Source organism: Mobula hypostoma, chromosome 5 (assembly GCF_963921235.1).
Source record: "Mobula hypostoma chromosome 5, sMobHyp1.1, whole genome shotgun sequence".
Taxonomy (NCBI): domain Eukaryota; kingdom Metazoa; phylum Chordata; class Chondrichthyes; order Myliobatiformes; family Myliobatidae; genus Mobula; species Mobula hypostoma.
The window spans coordinates 32,638,179-32,656,278 of record NC_086101.1 but is presented as its reverse complement, the minus strand read 5'-3'; the positions used below and the strand labels follow the sequence as shown (position 1 = coordinate 32,656,278).

At 43.2% G+C, this 18,100-nt stretch overlaps 1 protein-coding gene across 8 annotated transcripts in view; it reads left to right on the top strand.

Moving 5' to 3' along the window:
• The window catches only part of atp11a (ATPase phospholipid transporting 11A), a 172,343-nt gene that overhangs the window by 38,682 nt on the left and 115,561 nt on the right, over positions 1–18,100 (top strand). For all 8 annotated transcript variants that reach the window (XR_010018007.1, XM_063048311.1, XM_063048310.1 and 5 more), the window contains 2 exons: positions 14,847–14,936; positions 17,170–17,250. Coding sequence is in view for 5 of the 8 variants with exons in the window: in XM_063048311.1 (XP_062904381.1) it covers positions 14,847–14,936; positions 17,170–17,250 (171 nt within the window). In the remaining 3 variants the exon portion in view is untranslated. The remainder of the gene's footprint in view (positions 1–14,846; positions 14,937–17,169; positions 17,251–18,100) is intronic.

The following is an 18,100-nucleotide window of genomic DNA, read 5'->3' as shown; positions in this document are numbered from 1 at the left end:
CAGTGTTGATTGTCAGCGAGAAGATGTTATTTCTGATCCGCACAGACTGATCTCCCAGTGAGGAAGTCGAGGATCTAGTTGCAGGAGGAGATGCAGAGGCCGATGTTTGGGAGCTTTTTGACTGGAACTGAGAGTATGATTGTGTTCAACACTGAACTGTAAAATGCCATTCTGCCAAGTATTACCATTGTCCAGGTAATCCAAGGCTGAGTGGAGTCAGTGAGATGGCATCCACTGATATCAGCAAACTGCAGTGTCCTTGGGCAGGAGTTGATTCTAGCTATAACCCACCTCTCAAAGTACTTCATCACAGTAGATGTGAGCGCTACTGGACAATAGTCACTGAGGCAGGCTGCTCAGCTCTTCCTGGACACTGGAATGATTGTTTGCCTTTTGAAGCAGGTGAGAGCCTCTGACTGCACGAGGGAGATATTGAAGATATCCTGGAACACTCCCGATAGTTGGTTGGCACAGGTCTTCAGATCCCTACCAGGTACATAGTCAGGACCTGATGCATTGTGAGGGTTCACCTCCTTGAAAGACATTCTGACGTCAGTGTCTGAGACACAGATCACAGGATCACTGCATGCTGCAGGGATTTGCATAGAAGTATTTTTATCTCAAAGAAAAGAACTGAGCTCATCTGGGAGTGAAGCATCGCTACCATTCACAATAGTCCATTTTCTTTGTAGGAAAGTAATGGGCTGCAAACCTTGCCAGGGGTGACGTGCATCTGATTCTGTCTGGCCTCAATCAGAATTGTTTTTTTCATTCTTATCTGGACTTGTATAGTTCTGGATCACCGGTCTTGAATACCACAGATCTAGCCCTCAGCAGACTACGAATCTCCTGGTTCATCCATTGTTTTGATTTGGGCATGTCTCCGGTATGTTCTTGAAGGCAGACACTCATCCACACAGGTTTTGATTAGGTTGGTGACAACTGTAGCAAATTCATTCAGACTTGGAGACGAATCTCTGAATATTGTCCAGTCCACTGACTCAATACAGGTCTGTAAGTGCTCCTCTGCCTTCTTTGACCATCCTTTGGTCCTCACCACCGGTACTGTGGTCTTCAGTCTCTGCCTGTATGCTGGGAGTAGAAGTACTGCCAGGTGATCAGACTTTCCAAAGTGTGACGTGATGACATGGTAAGCATTCTTGATGGCCGGATAACAGTGGCCCAGTGTGTGGGCTCCTCTGGTTCCACAGGTGATATGTTGGTGGTTGTCATTCAGAGACTTCTTCAGGCTGGCACAGTGATGGGGAAGGCATCAGGGTGCATTGCTTTGTGCCTGCTGATTAGGTTGCTCAGCTCGTCCAGAGCGTGCCAGGGGTGGAATGTACACCACTACCAAGATGATGGTGGGAAAACTCCCACAGCAGGTAAAAAGGACTGCTAGATGTTCCTGTTTGGGTGAGCAGGACTGAGACAAAACCACCACATCTGTGCTAAGTTAATTATAAAGCATACTCCACCTGTCTGCCTTTAAAGGACTGAGTTGTCCTGCCTTTACGGTGAATGGTGAAGCCATTGAGCTGTAGTGCTGCATTTGAAATGCTGGAGGTTGCCATGTTTCTGTGAAGCAAAGTACACAGCAGTCTTGGATGTCCCTCTAGTATAGCACCTTGCTCTGAAGTCTTAAGTTTTATTTTCCAGAGACTACACAATTGCCAATAGGATATTTATTTGGGAGTGGGGGTATGAAGCCCCTGTATTTCAATCTTGCTTGCAGCCCAGCATACCTTCTGTGCTACGTTTTTCTTGAAGGGAAACTGCACTTGTGACCCAAGTCTGCAGACTGGGATCCACCAATTTTTGAGTATTGATAGGTTTTTGAAATCTGTTGGAACAATGTTGCTTACTGAAGTACCCATGACTGTTCCTGTGGATTTCAGCTGTAGTAGTCTTGAATGTGAGTCACTAAGTATTCCCATCAGAGCTGCACTCAACGAGCCATCCTTATCAGTGCCGTCTTTGACGTTGGGAGATTTGAGGGGATTGGATTAAAAAGTTTGGAATTCCAGAGCTAATGGCATGTAGTTTAATAATCTCCGTGACACCCATTCCCTGCCCCGTTCACCCCCCCCCCCCCGCCACCCCAATACCAGATGGAATAGAATGTACATGGAGTTGCCTGGCACGTTGTCTTAAATATGATTCTGTAAAGTTAATTGCAAAATTGTTTGAATGAGTGTTTCCAATTTAGAGACGTATCCACAGATGTTTGCTAGGAGGAATTTACAAGGCTGACTGGCTGGAAATGTTTTTTTGCCATGTCCAAATTTGGTTCCCTGATGCTGACTTGCCCATATAGATTCATTTTTTTGTTGTTAGTTTTTATTGTTATATATTGCAATACACTGCTGTTACGTAACAACAAATTTGATGATGTCTGTCAGTGGTATTAAACCTAATTCTGTTTAACTGGTTTGTTGGGCTGTTTCAGAAGGCATTTTAAGAGTAAACCACAGTGATGCGGTTTTGACTTTTGTGTAGATGGTTTGATAATGATGTCACATTTCTTCCCCTGGAGGATATTCTTGAACTAGTTTTTTTACAAATTTGTTGCCTTTTGAAATAAACATCTAATTTCCCAACTTCTGCTGAACATCCCCTTTTGTTGCCCTTTTGTCCCTTTTTGGAATTTCCTGAAAATGCCTCATTTAGAGGTCAGTACTACTTGTTGTTTGTCTTGCACCACCCACCTCCCCAGCTCTGCTTTGGAAACTTGGCCGTCAACTCTCTAACCTGATGTAGGGTCTCGACCTGAAACAACAACTGCACATTTCCCTTGTAGGTTTAGCCTGATCTGTTAAGTGTTTTGTATGTTGCTTCAGATTTCCCTCACCTTTTGTCTCTTGTGTCACCCTCTTCTCCCAGTTCTGAGGGCAGACGGGTCATGGAGCTGAAAAATATTAACTCACTCACTCTCTCTCCATCCCTCTACCCCCCCATCTCCCATCCTCCCATTCTCCCATTCTCCCATTCTCCACTGCCCCTTCAAGCTACCCTACCCAACAATCCCCTGATTTAATCCTAGCCTAATCATACAGTGACTGATTAATCTACCAATTGGTATGTGTTTGGACTGTGAGAGGAAACCCATGTGATCACAGGCGAACGTACAAGCTCCTTATAGCAGCAATGTAAACTGAACCCGGGTCGTTGTGCTAACCACTATGCTACCATAAACACAAAATACTCTGCAGATGCTGGGGTCAAAGCAACACTCACAACACGCTGGAGGAACTCAGCAGGTCGGGCAGCATCAGTGGAAACGATGAGTCGATGTTTCGGGCGAGAACCCTTCGTCAGGACTGAAAAGGGAAGGGGCAGAGGCACTATAAAGAAGGTGGGGGAGGGTTGGAAGGAGAAGGCTGGTAGGTTCAGTTGAAAAAACAGTAATTTGAAAGACAAAGGGGTGGGGGAGGGGAAGCAGGGAGGTGATGGGCAGGAAAACAATGGGTAGTAGAAGGAGGCAGAACCATGAGGGAGGTGATAGGCAGCTGGGGGAGGGGGCAGAGTGAAATAGGGATACAGGAATGGAGGGGGAGGGAATTACCGGAAGTTGGAGAATTCTATGTTCATACCAAGGGGCTGGCGACTACCTAGACGGTATATGAGGTGTTGCTCCTCCAACCTGAGTTTAGCCTCATCATGGCAGTAGAGGAGGCCATGTATGGACATATCTGAATGGGAGTGGGAAGCAGAGTTGAAGTGGGTGGTTACCGGGAGATCCTGTCTGTTGTGGTGGACAGAGTGGAGGTGCTCGATGAAGCGGTCCCCCAATCTGCGTCGGGTTTCACCGATGTAGAGGAGGCCGCACCGGGAGCACCGAATACAATAGATGACCCCAACAGACTCACAACGAAGAGGCAGGCATAGCTGGGGCCCATGCGAGTTTCCATAGCTATACTCTTAGTCTGAAGAAAGTGGGAAGAGCCAAAAGAGAAGTTATTAAGTGTGAGAACCAGTTCCACCATCCGGAGGAGGGTAGTGGTGGTGGAGAACTGGTGAGGAGAACTTAATAACTGCAACACACGTCAAAGTTGCTGGTGAACGCAGCAGGCCAGGCAGCATCTCTAGGAAGAGGTACAGTTGACGTTTCAGGCCGAGACCCTTCGTCAGGACTGTACCTCTTCCTAGAGATGCTGCCTGGCCTGCTGCGTTCACCAGCAACTTTGATGTGTGTTGCTTGAATTTCCAGCATCTGCAGAATTCCTGTTGCGTTTTTTTAAAAAAAGTAACTTAATAACTTTTCTCTTTTGGCTCTTCCCACTTTCTTCAGACTAAGGGTGTAACTATGGGAACTTGCATGGGCCCCAGCTATGCCTGCCTGTTCGTTGGTTATGTGGAACAGTCTGTGCTCCAAACCTATTCTGGTACTGCTCCCCAACTTTTCCTTTGGTACATTGACGACTACATTGGTGCTGCTTCCTGCACCCATGCTGAGCTCGTCAATTTCATCGACTTTACTTCAAACTTTCACCCAGCCCTCAAATTCACTTGGTCTATCTTGGACACTTCTCTCCCCTTTCTTGATGTCTCTGTCTCCATCTCTGGAGACAGACTGTCCACTGACATCTTCTACAAGCCCACTGACTCTCATAACTACCTTGACTATACCTCTTCCCACCTCACCACATGCAAAAATGCCATTCCCTATTCCCAGTTCCTCCGTCTCGACCGCATCTGCTCCCAGGATGAGACTTTCTGTTCCAGGACATCTCAAATGTCCTCTTTCTTTAAAGATCGTGGTTTCCCTTCTACCGTCATCAATAATGCCCTCACCAGCATCTCCTTCATTTCCCGCACTTCAGCCCTCACCCCATCCTCTCGTCACCACATCAGGGACAGAGTTCCCCTTGTCCTCGCCTACCACCCCACCAGCCTCCAGATCCAGCACATTATCCTCCGCAACTTCCGCCACCTTCAACAGGACCCCACCATTAAGCACATCTTTCCCTCTCCACCCCCTCCGCTTTCCACAGGGATTGGTCCCTCCGCGACTCCCTTATCCACACGTCCATCCCCACTGATCTCCCACCTGGCACTTATCCCTGTAAGCGTTAAGTGCTACTCCTGTCCCTACACCTCCTCTCTTGCCACCATTCAGGGCCCCAAACAGTCCTTCCAGGTGAGGCAACACTTCACTTGTGAGTCTGTTGGGGTCATCTCCTGATGAGGGGTTCCGGCCCGAAACATTGACTCATGGTTTCCACTGATGCTGCCCAACCTGCTGAGTTCCTCCAGTGTGCTGTGAATGTCACTATGCTACCACTTTCTTTTAAGACAAATGCTTCTTGACTGGCTGTGTTCTTCCAGTATTTTTGTTGCGAATGTATTCAGTTTCATTTAAATTCCAGTGGTTGCATGATTATATTTGAATTCTTTTCTCTGGATGAATCCAGTCCTCTGGGTTATTGGCCCTTTATATGTTTACATGTAGTTGTAAATTGACTTCTTTTTCAAAAGAAAAACTGTTTGAGTCAGAACCCAGTTGACATGCTGGAGGAGGTCTTTGAGGAGAAGGTATTCTACTGGAGGCGTTCAGCATAATCAAATTCCAGCATTGGCAGGAAACACTGAGGAAGTGTGCAATTACACTGGTGGGCAAAGTACCTGATCAGTTAATGGTCATATCATAACTGGCATTTCATTTACGGCATTCCAATCAACCAGAGTTGAATTGTTAACTGAACTCCTTCCTTTAGATCAGGGCTGGTCTAATTCTAAAGAAGGGAAGGCCATCTTTAGCTGGGAACAGAAGTATTTTATGCATAATATTCTGGCGTTTAGAGGCCACCAAGCATCACAATGATGTCAAATGACATCCGAGTCCTGATGAAGGGTCCCATCCCAAAATGTCGATGATTTATTCCTCTCCATAGATGCTGCTTGACTTGCTGTGTTCCTCTAGCATTTTAAGTTGCTCTGGATTCCCAGCATCTGCACAAACTCTTGTGTTTAGCATCTAAGATTTGCTTAAGATGACTTGTGTAAATTCTAATACATAGGAAATGTGGGAAATGTTGCATTAACAGATGTATTAAATATAACTTTAGTATTGGGTAAGGGGCTCAACCTACCAGAACCTTTGTCACAGAGTGAGTACTATCCATGTGCCCGTAGGAAGATCCTAACCTTCCCTCTTTATTACTCATAATCTATTTGTACTTCTCTTTGCCATTCCCTAACTCTGGCCGCTGGTGTTTTCAGCAACCTTGCTTTCGTCAATTTGACTTGATGAGGCTCCAACATGGAACAGAATGACATGGAGTGAACACAATGCAAATCAAATTAAATCTCGTCCGCCTGCACACGATCCATATCTCTCCATTCTTTACATGTGAGTCTATCTAAAAGCATCTTAAACAACACTATCAATCTGCTTCCACCGTTCTCTATGCCTCAAACAATCCCCTTTAAACTCCCTCCCCCCACATGAAATATGTTCTCTAATATTTAAAATTTCTACCCCGGGAGAAAGATTCTGGCTGTTTGCTCTGTACTCAGTAGCCACTTTTTATTAGGTACCTCCTGTAGATAATAAAGTTGCCACTGAATTTGTGTTCATGATTTTCTGCTGCTGTTGTCCATTCATTTCAAGGTTCAATGTGCCATGCATTCAGAGACTCTGCATTCAGAGACTCTTCTGCACAGCATTGTTGTAATGTACAGTTTGGTTATTTGAGTTACTGTCAGCTTGATCCAGTCTGGTTGTTCACCTCTGACCTCTCTCACTGATGAGGAATTTGCATCCACAGAGTTGCCAATCATGAGATGTTTTAAATTTTTAACACCATTCTTTGTAAATTTTAGTGACTATTTAAAATCCCAGGAGATCAACAGTTTCTAAGATGCTTAAACCTCACCGTCTGGTACCAACAATCATTGTATGGTCAAAGTCACTTAGATCATATTTCCTCCCCATTCTGATGTTGGGTCTGAACATCAATTGAACATCTTGACCAATGTCTTCACGTTTTTATACATTGAGTTGCTGTCACATTAGAAATTTGCATTAAAGACCAGGTGTACTTAATAAAGTGGCCACTCCACTGAGTGAAAGTTCTGGCTAATGCAACTATTTTTAATTGTTGAACCCTGCTGCTTTTGCAGTCCAAAGGTTCTTCAGAAGTTAAGAATAAGGCATAAACTTTCTTGCTGATGATTGTTTTATTAAGTGTTGCAAGAACGGAAGCTTGAGAGACCTAGAGAGGAAAGAGCAGTGAAGAGAGTGGGTGCGGGAAGGTGGCCTGGTCTTGTACTAGACCACTGATTCCCTTGAAATTCCAACAGATAATATTTAACCAACTAAGTAGACCGATTAAAGTAACATGATACCCACCATTGAAACTAAGAAATTTCCAGAAAAATACTGATGCAACTGTAACCAGTGAAAGACTTGGTGAACAATTACATGTGTAACCCCAGATTCGGTGGGCTGCATTAGTGTAGGGCAGGGATGGTCAAACTATGGCGCATTGCACCCCAGTGATGATAATAATAAAAAAAAATTAAGCCTACTCATGCAAAAAGTATTAACCAAAAACCGATTTGTAGAAAAAAAATCTATAACAGGAATTCAAGTAGCTTAGAGCTAGAAATGGGTTTTACTGAGAATAAATCTAAAACTTAGCAATTATTTTTAGCGATTTTATTATTTTGTGCACATCTTTTAGTGAATGTTATCTTCTTTCACATTAATCTGTTTTCAATTTCAAAACAAACTCTTCAATGAGTCAAATGAGGAAAGAAGGACTTTTGTTCTGCAGTCATTCCATAACTGTTCAATACAAGTTCGATACTTGTTTGATCCTGAGGCGCCAGACATCTGCACCAGTGGTGCGTCGCAGGTTTTTGCCAGTCAGTTTACAATTGACACTCGTGCGCTATGGAGCTGTGCTTTGTTCGTCCTTTGTGAACATGTGCAGTTTTGTACTTTTTCGATAATTAACCCCTGTTTTTACATTCAGTTACCCATCACAGTGCAAAAGAAAATGAGCAAAAGAAAAGCAGAAAGTGATAGTAGGTGTGAATTCAATGAACAGTGGGAAAATGAGCTCTTATTTATAGTGGGTCTGTCAGGAAAACTGTTGTGCATTGTTTGTGAAAACACTCTCACATAATAGAAGACATGATCTTAATAGACTCTATAAAACACAACATCAGACTGAAATAGAAGGAAAACTGGGGCTAGTGCTTGGGTCTGAGTTATGGAGAGAATATGTGATTAAGAAAAAAAAATCAAAAGAAGAAAATATATATGTTAACAGTCTCATTAACATAAGTAATGTTTATCTTGTTTTTATATTAAATCTATATCATGCAAAAATGCTAAATATGTCTATATTAACATTTTTACAAGAATTGAATGGGGGTACGAGAGTTGTATGGCGCATCTGAACTCGTGCGTGAAAAAATTGATGCATGGAATGTAAAAGGTTGGCCACCCCTGGTCTAGGGAAAGATGCTCTCTGCCCCCCCCGCCCCCAAACTTCTGAAATCTCGTTTGTGTGGATGCTGCGTGATGTGATCCGTGTTTAAAAAAAATAGGCTTTGAGTGTCCTATGGACTCGGACCCCAACATCCCTCTGATCCTCCACACTGCCAAGAGTCTTACCATTAATACTTATTCTGTCATCATATTTGACCTACCAAAATGAACTACCTCACACTTATCTAGGTTGAACACCATCTGCCACTTCTCAGCCCAGTTTTGCATCTTATCAATGTCCCGCTGTAACCTCTGACAGCCCTCCACACTATCCACAACGCCCCCAAGTTTGCTGTATCATCAGCAAATTTACTAACCTATCCTTCCACTTCCTCATCCAGGTCACTTATAAAAATCACGACGAGTAGGGGTCCCAGAACAGATCCCTGAGACGCACCACTGGTCACTGACCTCCATGCAGAATATGACCCGTCTACAACCATTCTTTGCCTTCTGGGGGCAAGCTAGTTCTGTATCCACAAAGCAAGGTCCCATTGGATCCCATGTCTTCTTACTTTCTCAATAAGCCTTGCATGGGGTACCTTATCAAATGCCTTGCTGAAATCCATATGCACTACGTCTACTATTCTACCTTCATCAACGTGTTTAGTCACATCCTCAAAAAATTCAATCAGGCTCGTAAGGCATGACCTGCCTTTGACAAAGCCATGCTGACTACTCCTAATCATATTATACCTCTCCAAATGTTCACAAATCCTGCCTCTCAAGATCTTCTCCATCAACTTACCAACCACCGAAGTAAGACTCACTGGTCTATAATTTCTTGGGCTATCTCTACTCCCTTTCTTGTATAAGGGAACAACATCTGCAACCCTTCAATCCTCTGGAACCTCTCCCATCCCCACTGATGATGTAAAGATCATTGCCAGAGGCTCTGCAATCTCCTCCTCCCACGGTACCCTGGGGTACATCTCGTCTGGTCCCAGTGACTTATCGAACTTGATGCTTTCTAAAAGCTCTAGCACATCCACTTCCTTAACATCTACATGCTCAATCTTTTCAGTCCGCTGTAAGTCATCCCTATAATCACCAAAATCCTTTTCTGTAGTGAATACTGAAGCAAAGTATTTATTAAGTACCTCTGCTATCTCCTCCAGTTCCATACACACTTTTCCACTGTTACATTTGATTGGTCCTATTCTCTTCTCGTCTTATCTTCTTGCTCTTCACATACTTATAGAATGCCTTGAGGTTTTCCTTAATCCTGTCCACCAAGGCCTTCTCACGGCCCCTTCTGGCTCTCCTAATTTCATTCTTAATCTCCTTCCTGCTAGCCTTATAATCTTCTAGATCTCTATCATTACCTAGTTTTTTTTTGAACCTTTCATACGCTCTTCTTTTCTTCTTGACTAGATTTACAACAGCCTTTGTACACCACGGTTCCTGTACCCACCCATCCTTTCCCTGTCTCATTGGAATGTACCTATGCAGAACTCCTCGCCAATATTCCTTGAACATTTGCCACATTTCTTCTGTACGTTTCCCTGAGAACATCTGTTTCCAATTTGTGCTTCCAAGTTCCTGCCTGATGGCCTCATATTTCCCCTTACTCCAATTAAGTGTTTTCCTAATTTGTCTGTTCCTATCCCTTTCCAATGCTATGGTAAAGGAGATAGAATTGTGATCACTATCTCCAAAATGCTCTCCCACTGAGAGATCTGACACCTGACCAGGTTCAGCAGTGCAGGCTCGAAGGGCCAAATGGCCTACTGCTGCACCTATTTTCTATGTTTCTATTTCCCAACACCAGATCAAGTATAGCCTCTCTCCTTGTAGGTTTATCTACATATTGTGTCAAGAAACCTTCCTGAACACACCTATCAAACGCCACCCCATCTAAACCCCTTGCTCTAGGGAGATGCCAATCAATATTTGGCAAATTAAAATCTCCCAACACAACAACCCTGTTATTATTACTCCTTTTTCCAGAATCTGTTTCCCTATCTGCTCTTCGATGTCCCTGTTACTATTGGGTGGTCTATAAAAGAGAAAAAAACACCCAGTAGAGTTATTGACCCCTTCCTGTTCCTAACTTCCACCCACAGTGACTCAGTAGACAATCTCTCCACGACTTCCTCCTGTTCTGCAGCTGTGACATTATCTCTGATCAACAGTGCCACACCCCTACCTCTTTTGCCTCCCTCCCTGTCCTTTCTGAAACATCTAAAGCCTGGCACTGGAAGTAACCAGTCCTACCCCTGAACCTTCCAAGTCTGTAATGGCTACAACATCACAGCTCCAAGTACTGATCCATGCTCTAAGCTCATCTGCTTTGTTCATAATACTCCTTGCATTAAATAGACACATCTCAAGCCATCGATTTGAGTGCATCCCTTCTCTATCACCTGCCTATCCTCCCTCTTGCACTTCTCCAAGCTTTCTTTATTTGTGAGCCAACCGCCTCTTCCTCAGTCTCTTCAGTTCAGTTCCCACCCCCCAGCAATCCTAGTTTAAATTCTCCCCAATAGTGTTAGCAAAACTCCCTGCCAGGATATTGGTACCTCGGGATTCAAGTGTAACCCGTCCTTTTTGTACAGGTCACGCCTGCCCCAGAAAAGGTCCCAATGATCCAAGAATCTGAGTCCCTGCCCCCTGCTCCAATCCCTCAACCACGCATTTATCCTCCACCTCATTCTATTCCTATTCTCACTGTTGTGTGGCACAGGCAGTAATCCCGAGATTACTACCTTTGAGGTCCTGCTTCTCAACTTCCTTCCTAACTCCCTGTAGTCTGTTTTCAGGACCTCCTCCTTTTTCCTACCTTTGTCGTTGGTACTAATATGTACCACGACCTCTGGCTATCCTACCTCCCACTTCAGGATATTGTGGACACGATCTGAAACATCCCGGACCCTGGTACTTGGGAGGCAAACTACCATCCGAGTTTCTTTCCTGAGTCCACAGAATCACCTGTCTGACCCCTAACTATAGAGTCCCCTATCACTGCCATCCTCTTCCTCTCCCTACCCTTCTGAGCCTCAGGGCCAGACTCTGTGCCAGAGGCATGGCCACTGTTGCTTCCCTCAGGTAGGCCATCCACCACCCCCCCCCCCCACCACCACCAACAGTACTCAAACAGGAGTACTTATTGTTAATGGAGACATGCACAGGGCTGAAAACTGTTGATGGTACTCCAAGTGCAGCCTGACTAGTGTCTTATAAAAGCTCAGCATTACCTCCCTTGCTTTTATATTCTATTCCCCTTGAAATGAATGCCAACATTGCATTTACCTTTACCACAGATTCCACACGTAAATTAACCTTCTGGGAGTCTCGCACAAGGACTCCCAAGTCCCTCTGCACCTCTGATGTTTGAACCTTCTCCCCATTTAGATATTAGTTTGCTCTATTGTTCCTTTTACCAAAACTCATTACTATACATTTCCTAAAACAGTATTCCATCTGCCTCTTTTTTTTGCCCATTCTTCCAATTTCTTGGTCCTACCTGTCCCTCCACCTGTCTTCCTATCATCTGCAAACTTTACCACAAAACCATCAATTCCATTATCTAAATCATTGACAAACAATGTAAAAAGCAGTGATCCCAATACTGACCCCTGAGAAACATCACTAGTCACTGGCAGCCAACCAGAAAAAACCCCTTTTATTCCCACTCGCTGCCTCCTGCCTGTCAGCCATTCCACTATCAATGCCAGTATCTTTCCTGTAATGCCATAGGATTCTATCTTGTTAAGCAGCCTCATGTGTGGCACCTTATCAAACGCCTTCTGAAAATCCAAGTAAATGACATCCACTGCCTCTCTGAGGTTAGGCTAACTGGCCTATAATTTCCTTTTTTTCACCTTCCGCCCTTCTTAAAGAGTAGAGTGACATTTGCAATTTTCCAGTCCTCAGAGACCATACCAGAATCAAGTGAATCTTGAAAGATCATGACCGATGCATCCATTATCTCTTCAACAATCTCTCTCAGGACTCTGGGATATAGTCCATCTGGCCCAGATGACCTATCCACCTTAAGACCTTTGAGTTTGCCTAGCACTTTTTCCTTTGAAAAAGCAATGGCACTCACTCCTGCTCCCTGACACTCACGGACCTCTGTATTCACTGTGGAAGACACGAGCAGTGTGCCAGATGCAAAGTACCCATTACATTCATCTGCCATTTCTTTGTTCCCCATTACAACCTCACCAGCATCATTTTCCAGTGGTCCATTATCAACTCTTACCCCCCGTTACTCTTCATTTAACTGAAAAGACTTTCAGTATCCTGCTTTAGTTGGTTCGTCTGCCCTCATATTTCATATTTTCCCTTATAGCTTTAATTGCCTTTTGTTGGATTTTAAAAACTTCCCAATCATCCATCTTCCCAGCCACTTTTGCTACCTTGTATGCCCTTTCCTTTTATACAGTCCTTAACTTCCTATGTCAACCACAATTGCCTACACCTGCACTTGAGAGCTGCTTCCTCTGTGGAACATGTCTACACTGTGTCTTGTGCACTATTCCTAGAAACTTCAGCCATCTCTGCTCTGCCGTCATCCCCACCAGTATCCCCCTCCAATCCTCCTGGGCAACCTCCTCTCTCATGCCTCTGTAATTCCCTTCATTCAATTGTGGATGCAGGGTTTTGACCCAAACCATTACATCCTGTCGTTCCACAGGTGCTGCTCAACCCATTGAGCTCCTCCAGCTTGCCAGAAGGCAGTGGAGGCCAAGTCTCTGGATGCTTTCAAAAAAGAGTTGGATAGAGCTCTTAAAGATAGTGGAATTAAAGGTTATGGGGATAAGGCAGGAACTGGATACTGATTGTGGATGATCAGCCATGATCACAGTGAATGGCGGTGCTGGCTCGAAGGGCCAAATGGCCCACTCCTGCACCTATTGTCTATTGTCGCTCCAGTTTCCATCAGGTGCATTCTCTGGTGTCACCTCATTAATGTGCTCTGCTAAGAGAAATGGTTCCTCACTGCTCAATATTATAACGTCTAATCTTTGCATACCTTGTCAGCCTCATTTCCTTCCATGGAGAAGAATTTGTAGTCTTGAATATGTGGTTCTGCGGATGTTGGATATCTTCAACACACAAAGCACTGGAGGAACTCAGCAAGTCAGGCAGCATCGATAGAGGAGGAGAATAAATAGTTAATGTTTTAGGCTGACCCTCCCCCCCCCCGGGGACAAGGATGGAAAGGGTCAGAGTGAGAAAGTGGGGAGAGGGTAAGGAGTACAAGCTGCTGGGTGATAGGTGGGAGAGGGGGTATGACGTAAGAAAATGGGAGGTGATAGGTGGAAGGGGTGAAGGTCTGAAAAAGAAGGAATCTAATAGGAGAGAATGATGGAGAAAGGAAGGGAAGGAAGAGGGGAACTGGGGAGGTGATGGCAGGTGAGTAGAAGAGGTGAGGGTACTCTGAATGGGAATGGAAATCAAGGGAAGGGAAGTTGATGTTCATCAGTCAGCCTTGAGGCTACCCAGATAGAATATGAGGTGTTGCTCCTCCAGCCTGAGTTTGGTCTCGTTATTTTAGTAGAGGAGGCCAAAGACAGATATATGGGAGTGAGAAGTTGAATTGAAATGGGTATCCACATCCAGTCTATTATAACCTTTGCCCCTGCCCTTTGAAATAACTGCACCACATTTTGCTCTTGCTCATCACATGATGCATCCTTGTATTGGTGTGCCCATCATGTTGGTCTGCAGTGTCAAATAGACAAAGAAAAGCATTACATCCGTCAATATTTGTTTGCTCGAAACTCTATTTGAAATAAAAGCAGAAATTCTTGGACATACTCAGCAGATCAGGCAGCATTTGTGGAGAGCAAAATCTTTTTAGATTGAAGACCTTTCGTCAGAGCTGGGAAAGATAAGTTGAAAAATACTAGTTTTGCATTTGAGTGGTTGATGAATGGATAGGTCAAATGGAATATCTGTTTAGGCAATAGCATGGTTACTCAGGTGATCCCAGTGTTTACTGAGCCACCTAGTTAGCAGATTAATAAGGAAGGTTTGAAATGCAAAAAAAAAGAAGTGTGTTCAAGCTATGAAGTGCAGATCTGAATTGTTGCTGGAACTTGAATCCAAAAGGGGAATGTTGGAAATGTCCAGCAAATTGAGCAGGGTGTATTGGGAAAATAAAACTTGAGTTAACTTTATAGATGTTTAATCCTACAGACCATCCTCTCTTTCCTAATGTTTTCTTTGGAAGTTCATCATACTGCAAGAAAATATTTTAGCATTTGTGTCCAATGGGAAGAAATGGTTTTGAATTGGAAAAAAATGTTTAAATCATATTTGATATTTCTTTGGATGCTGTTGTAACTTTTTAATTCACCTGTTTTCACTTTTTCTTTCCTTATCTAAACAGTACACCTTCTGGAACTTCATTCCCAAAAACTTATTTGAACAGTTCAGAAGAGTTGCAAACTTTTATTTTCTAATCATATTTCTCGTGCAGGTATGTATCATTCATTCAAAATCTAATGTCTCCTACTTTTCAGCACAATGCAAGTTACTTTATATATTGAAGAGGGTTTAAGTTAACTTGGTAGGGGATGGAAACCTCGGGAAATCTGGGGAAGGGGGTGAGGGGGAGAGAGGGGGAAAATGGGAAAGGGATGTTGGAAATGTAGTATATGTGTAAATGACAGTAGCAACAAAGTGGTAAGAGGTTATGTTCAGGAAAAAATGATAAAATAATTAAGTGCATTTGAGTTTTCATATTCTGTGAGAACATTTACAAATTACATGAATGGAAGTAAACAGGAATAATGTTGCCTTTACGGCTGCAATGTAGTAAAAGTTGTAATAAACAACTATAGAAGGAAGGCAAGAGTGGCCGGTTTAGCACTTGGGAATGGAGGAAATCGGTGCAATGGTGGTGTTGGCTTGACAGATTCTCACGAAGAACTAGGAATTTGGGTTGAGCTAAAATGGTCAAAGGAAGAAAACTTTTTTTGATATATGGCTAACAAATTGTGGTTGTAATATTGAGTTGGCAAAAGTTGGTAAATTTAGAGATACGTGGGATTGGAGACTTAAACCTACCTCTGACTGAAGAAAGAATATTTGCCTTAAAGTGATTGACTTGTATACAAGTTGCTTTTCTAGATCAATATGTTGTGGAATTATTGCGGGAAAATGCTGATTTGGATCAGATATTGTGCAATCAGTAAAGGTTAATTGATGACCTGGCACAGATTTTACCTGACTTGCTATGTGTTTTAAAGTATTTTCTATTTTTATATGAAATTTACAATATCTGAAGTTTTTTTTTCATTTTCAATTCATGATACATTTGTCGAAAGTCTTTTTAAGGAAAAGTGACCCGACTAAAGAAGGTTACAATGATTTTGGAAGTGGTGTTGTTCACTGTGAAATGACCCTTAATAGAAATGAAGGAAACTGAATGCAAAGGGTTGATTTGGAAGATGCAGTGCCTATTATGACTGACATTTAAAGAAATGCATGAGATAGAAAATAAATGTTTTTTTAATGCACACAAAGTCAAAGAGAAAGTTATTTTTATTTGTGGCCGACCAGGTAAATTAAAGATAGCATTAAATCCTGGGCTGAGGCGTGGAAACTGAAAGGAAAACCTGCAGATGCTGGAAATCTGACACAAAAACAGAAAGTTATAGTTACTTGGCAGGTCAGGCTTTATCTGTGGAACTAATGCTCTTGGTCAAAGGCCCTTTGTCAAAACTGGGAAGGAGACAATAAAAGCTTGTTAAGCTGCGAGAAGAGTGTTTGGGCCAGTATTATCTCCAGTAGGGTAAAACCAAGATGTGCATGGGGAGTAACACACAAAATGGTGGTCAGGCAGCATCTGTGGAAAGGAATAAAGAGTTGATGTTTCTGGGCTGCACCCTTTATCAGGACTGGACAGGAAGGGGGAATGAAGGTGGGGGAGTAGAAGGAGTACATGCTGGAAGACGCTGTTGCAGCGAGTCTGCGTGCGCATGCGGTCAAAGAATTGGAGAGCAGCAGAGACCAGAGATGGAGCAGTGAGACTGCCTCATTGAACTCGCGTCGAAGAGAGATTTTAAACTTCAGGGTAGGTATGCCCTGAAGAGACTTTGTAGTGGAGCAGCAAGTCATAAACATGAGATTTGAAGATGTTGGAAATCCAGAGTAACACACAATGCTGGAGGAACTCAGCAGATCAGGCATCATCTGTGGAAAGAAATAGAGTTGACGTTTTGATCTGAGACCCTTCATCAGGATTGGAAAGGAAAGGAGAAGAAGCCAGGATAAGGAGGTGCCGGGAATACTTGGTCCCCTAAGCTATATTATATTCCTAGATTGTCTGCTATTATGAAACTTTGAGACTACAGATGAGGATGCAGTGCAATATGGTAAGAACCTGGCAGATAGGACATAATGTGGAATAGTTTGGTGCATTTTGCAAGAAAAGCTGGAAACTCTTTAATTGACAAGCAATTGGATGGTGTTGATGTTTCAGAGGACCTAGCTGTGTTTTATGGCCAATGTGCAGATAGAGCAGGTGATTCGGAGGCCAAGTAATACATTAACACTTAAGAGTATTTATGAATACAGGAGAAAATATTTCGTATTTCATGTTTGAGTGGAGTTTTGTGTATTTTCCTCTACAGTTAACAAGAGACAATAAATCTTTAGAATTCAACTTTTTTTTCTACATTGGATTAAAACCTTGCTTTTATTTTCAGTTAATCATTGATACTCCAACCAGTCCGGTAACAAGTGGACTTCCATTGTTCTTTGTCATCACGGTGACAGCAATCAAACAGGTGGGCTGTGGACAGTAAACTGTTCCTGCAATTCCCCAGTTCGCCCCCGTTATTTGACTTGGAGGCAGATCACAAGCAGAAGGGGTTAACATTGAAATGGAGTAAAGGAAATGTTTACTTTGAAATGGTGGTTGAACTAGGAATGGGGAGCAAGATGGTGGTGGTCTGAGAGTGGGGTCACACTGGGCATGAATGTGTTTTTAATACTGTGATCAATGTCAATTGGGTAAATTTTAATGAATGTTTATTGAATCGAGGCTCATCAGTGGAGTTGAGTTACAGATCATCAAGATCTAATTGAATGTCAGGATGCGATCAGGGCTGACCTGACTTTTCCTTCAATGGAGCAAACTCCAAGGGCTGAATTTGTTGTCCTGTTTCTTTGTAGCAGCCTGAGGAGAGATATTGCCACCTTTATGGTTACAGAATAATAGTACTGCAGGGTATCCTTGTCCATGCTACTTTTGTAAAATATGAGTACAAGATAACTTTTTCCAATCTCTCTTGATGCATGTCCACAATTGTGTCAAGCATTATATTCTTTTAATTTAATAAAAGGTGTCCCATGGTGTTGCTTCTGGTGGTATGCAGGTAGAAACTCGTGTAATGAGACATCATTTCCCATGAGAATGCATTGACAGCTTGACTGCTGTTTATGGTTTGTGGTTTCCCCTCAACAGGCACAAAGGCTCTGTGCATCATTGAAGATGGTGGCAATGGGGTTCCTGAAGAGCAATCAGATCCTGGGGTTCATTGCAGGTGGTGGGTCGCCATTGACCTTTGCTGCCTTGCCATGGTGTTTTGGAATAGTTTTGGTTTGCCTCAGTGTAAAACTACTTGGTCTTGATAG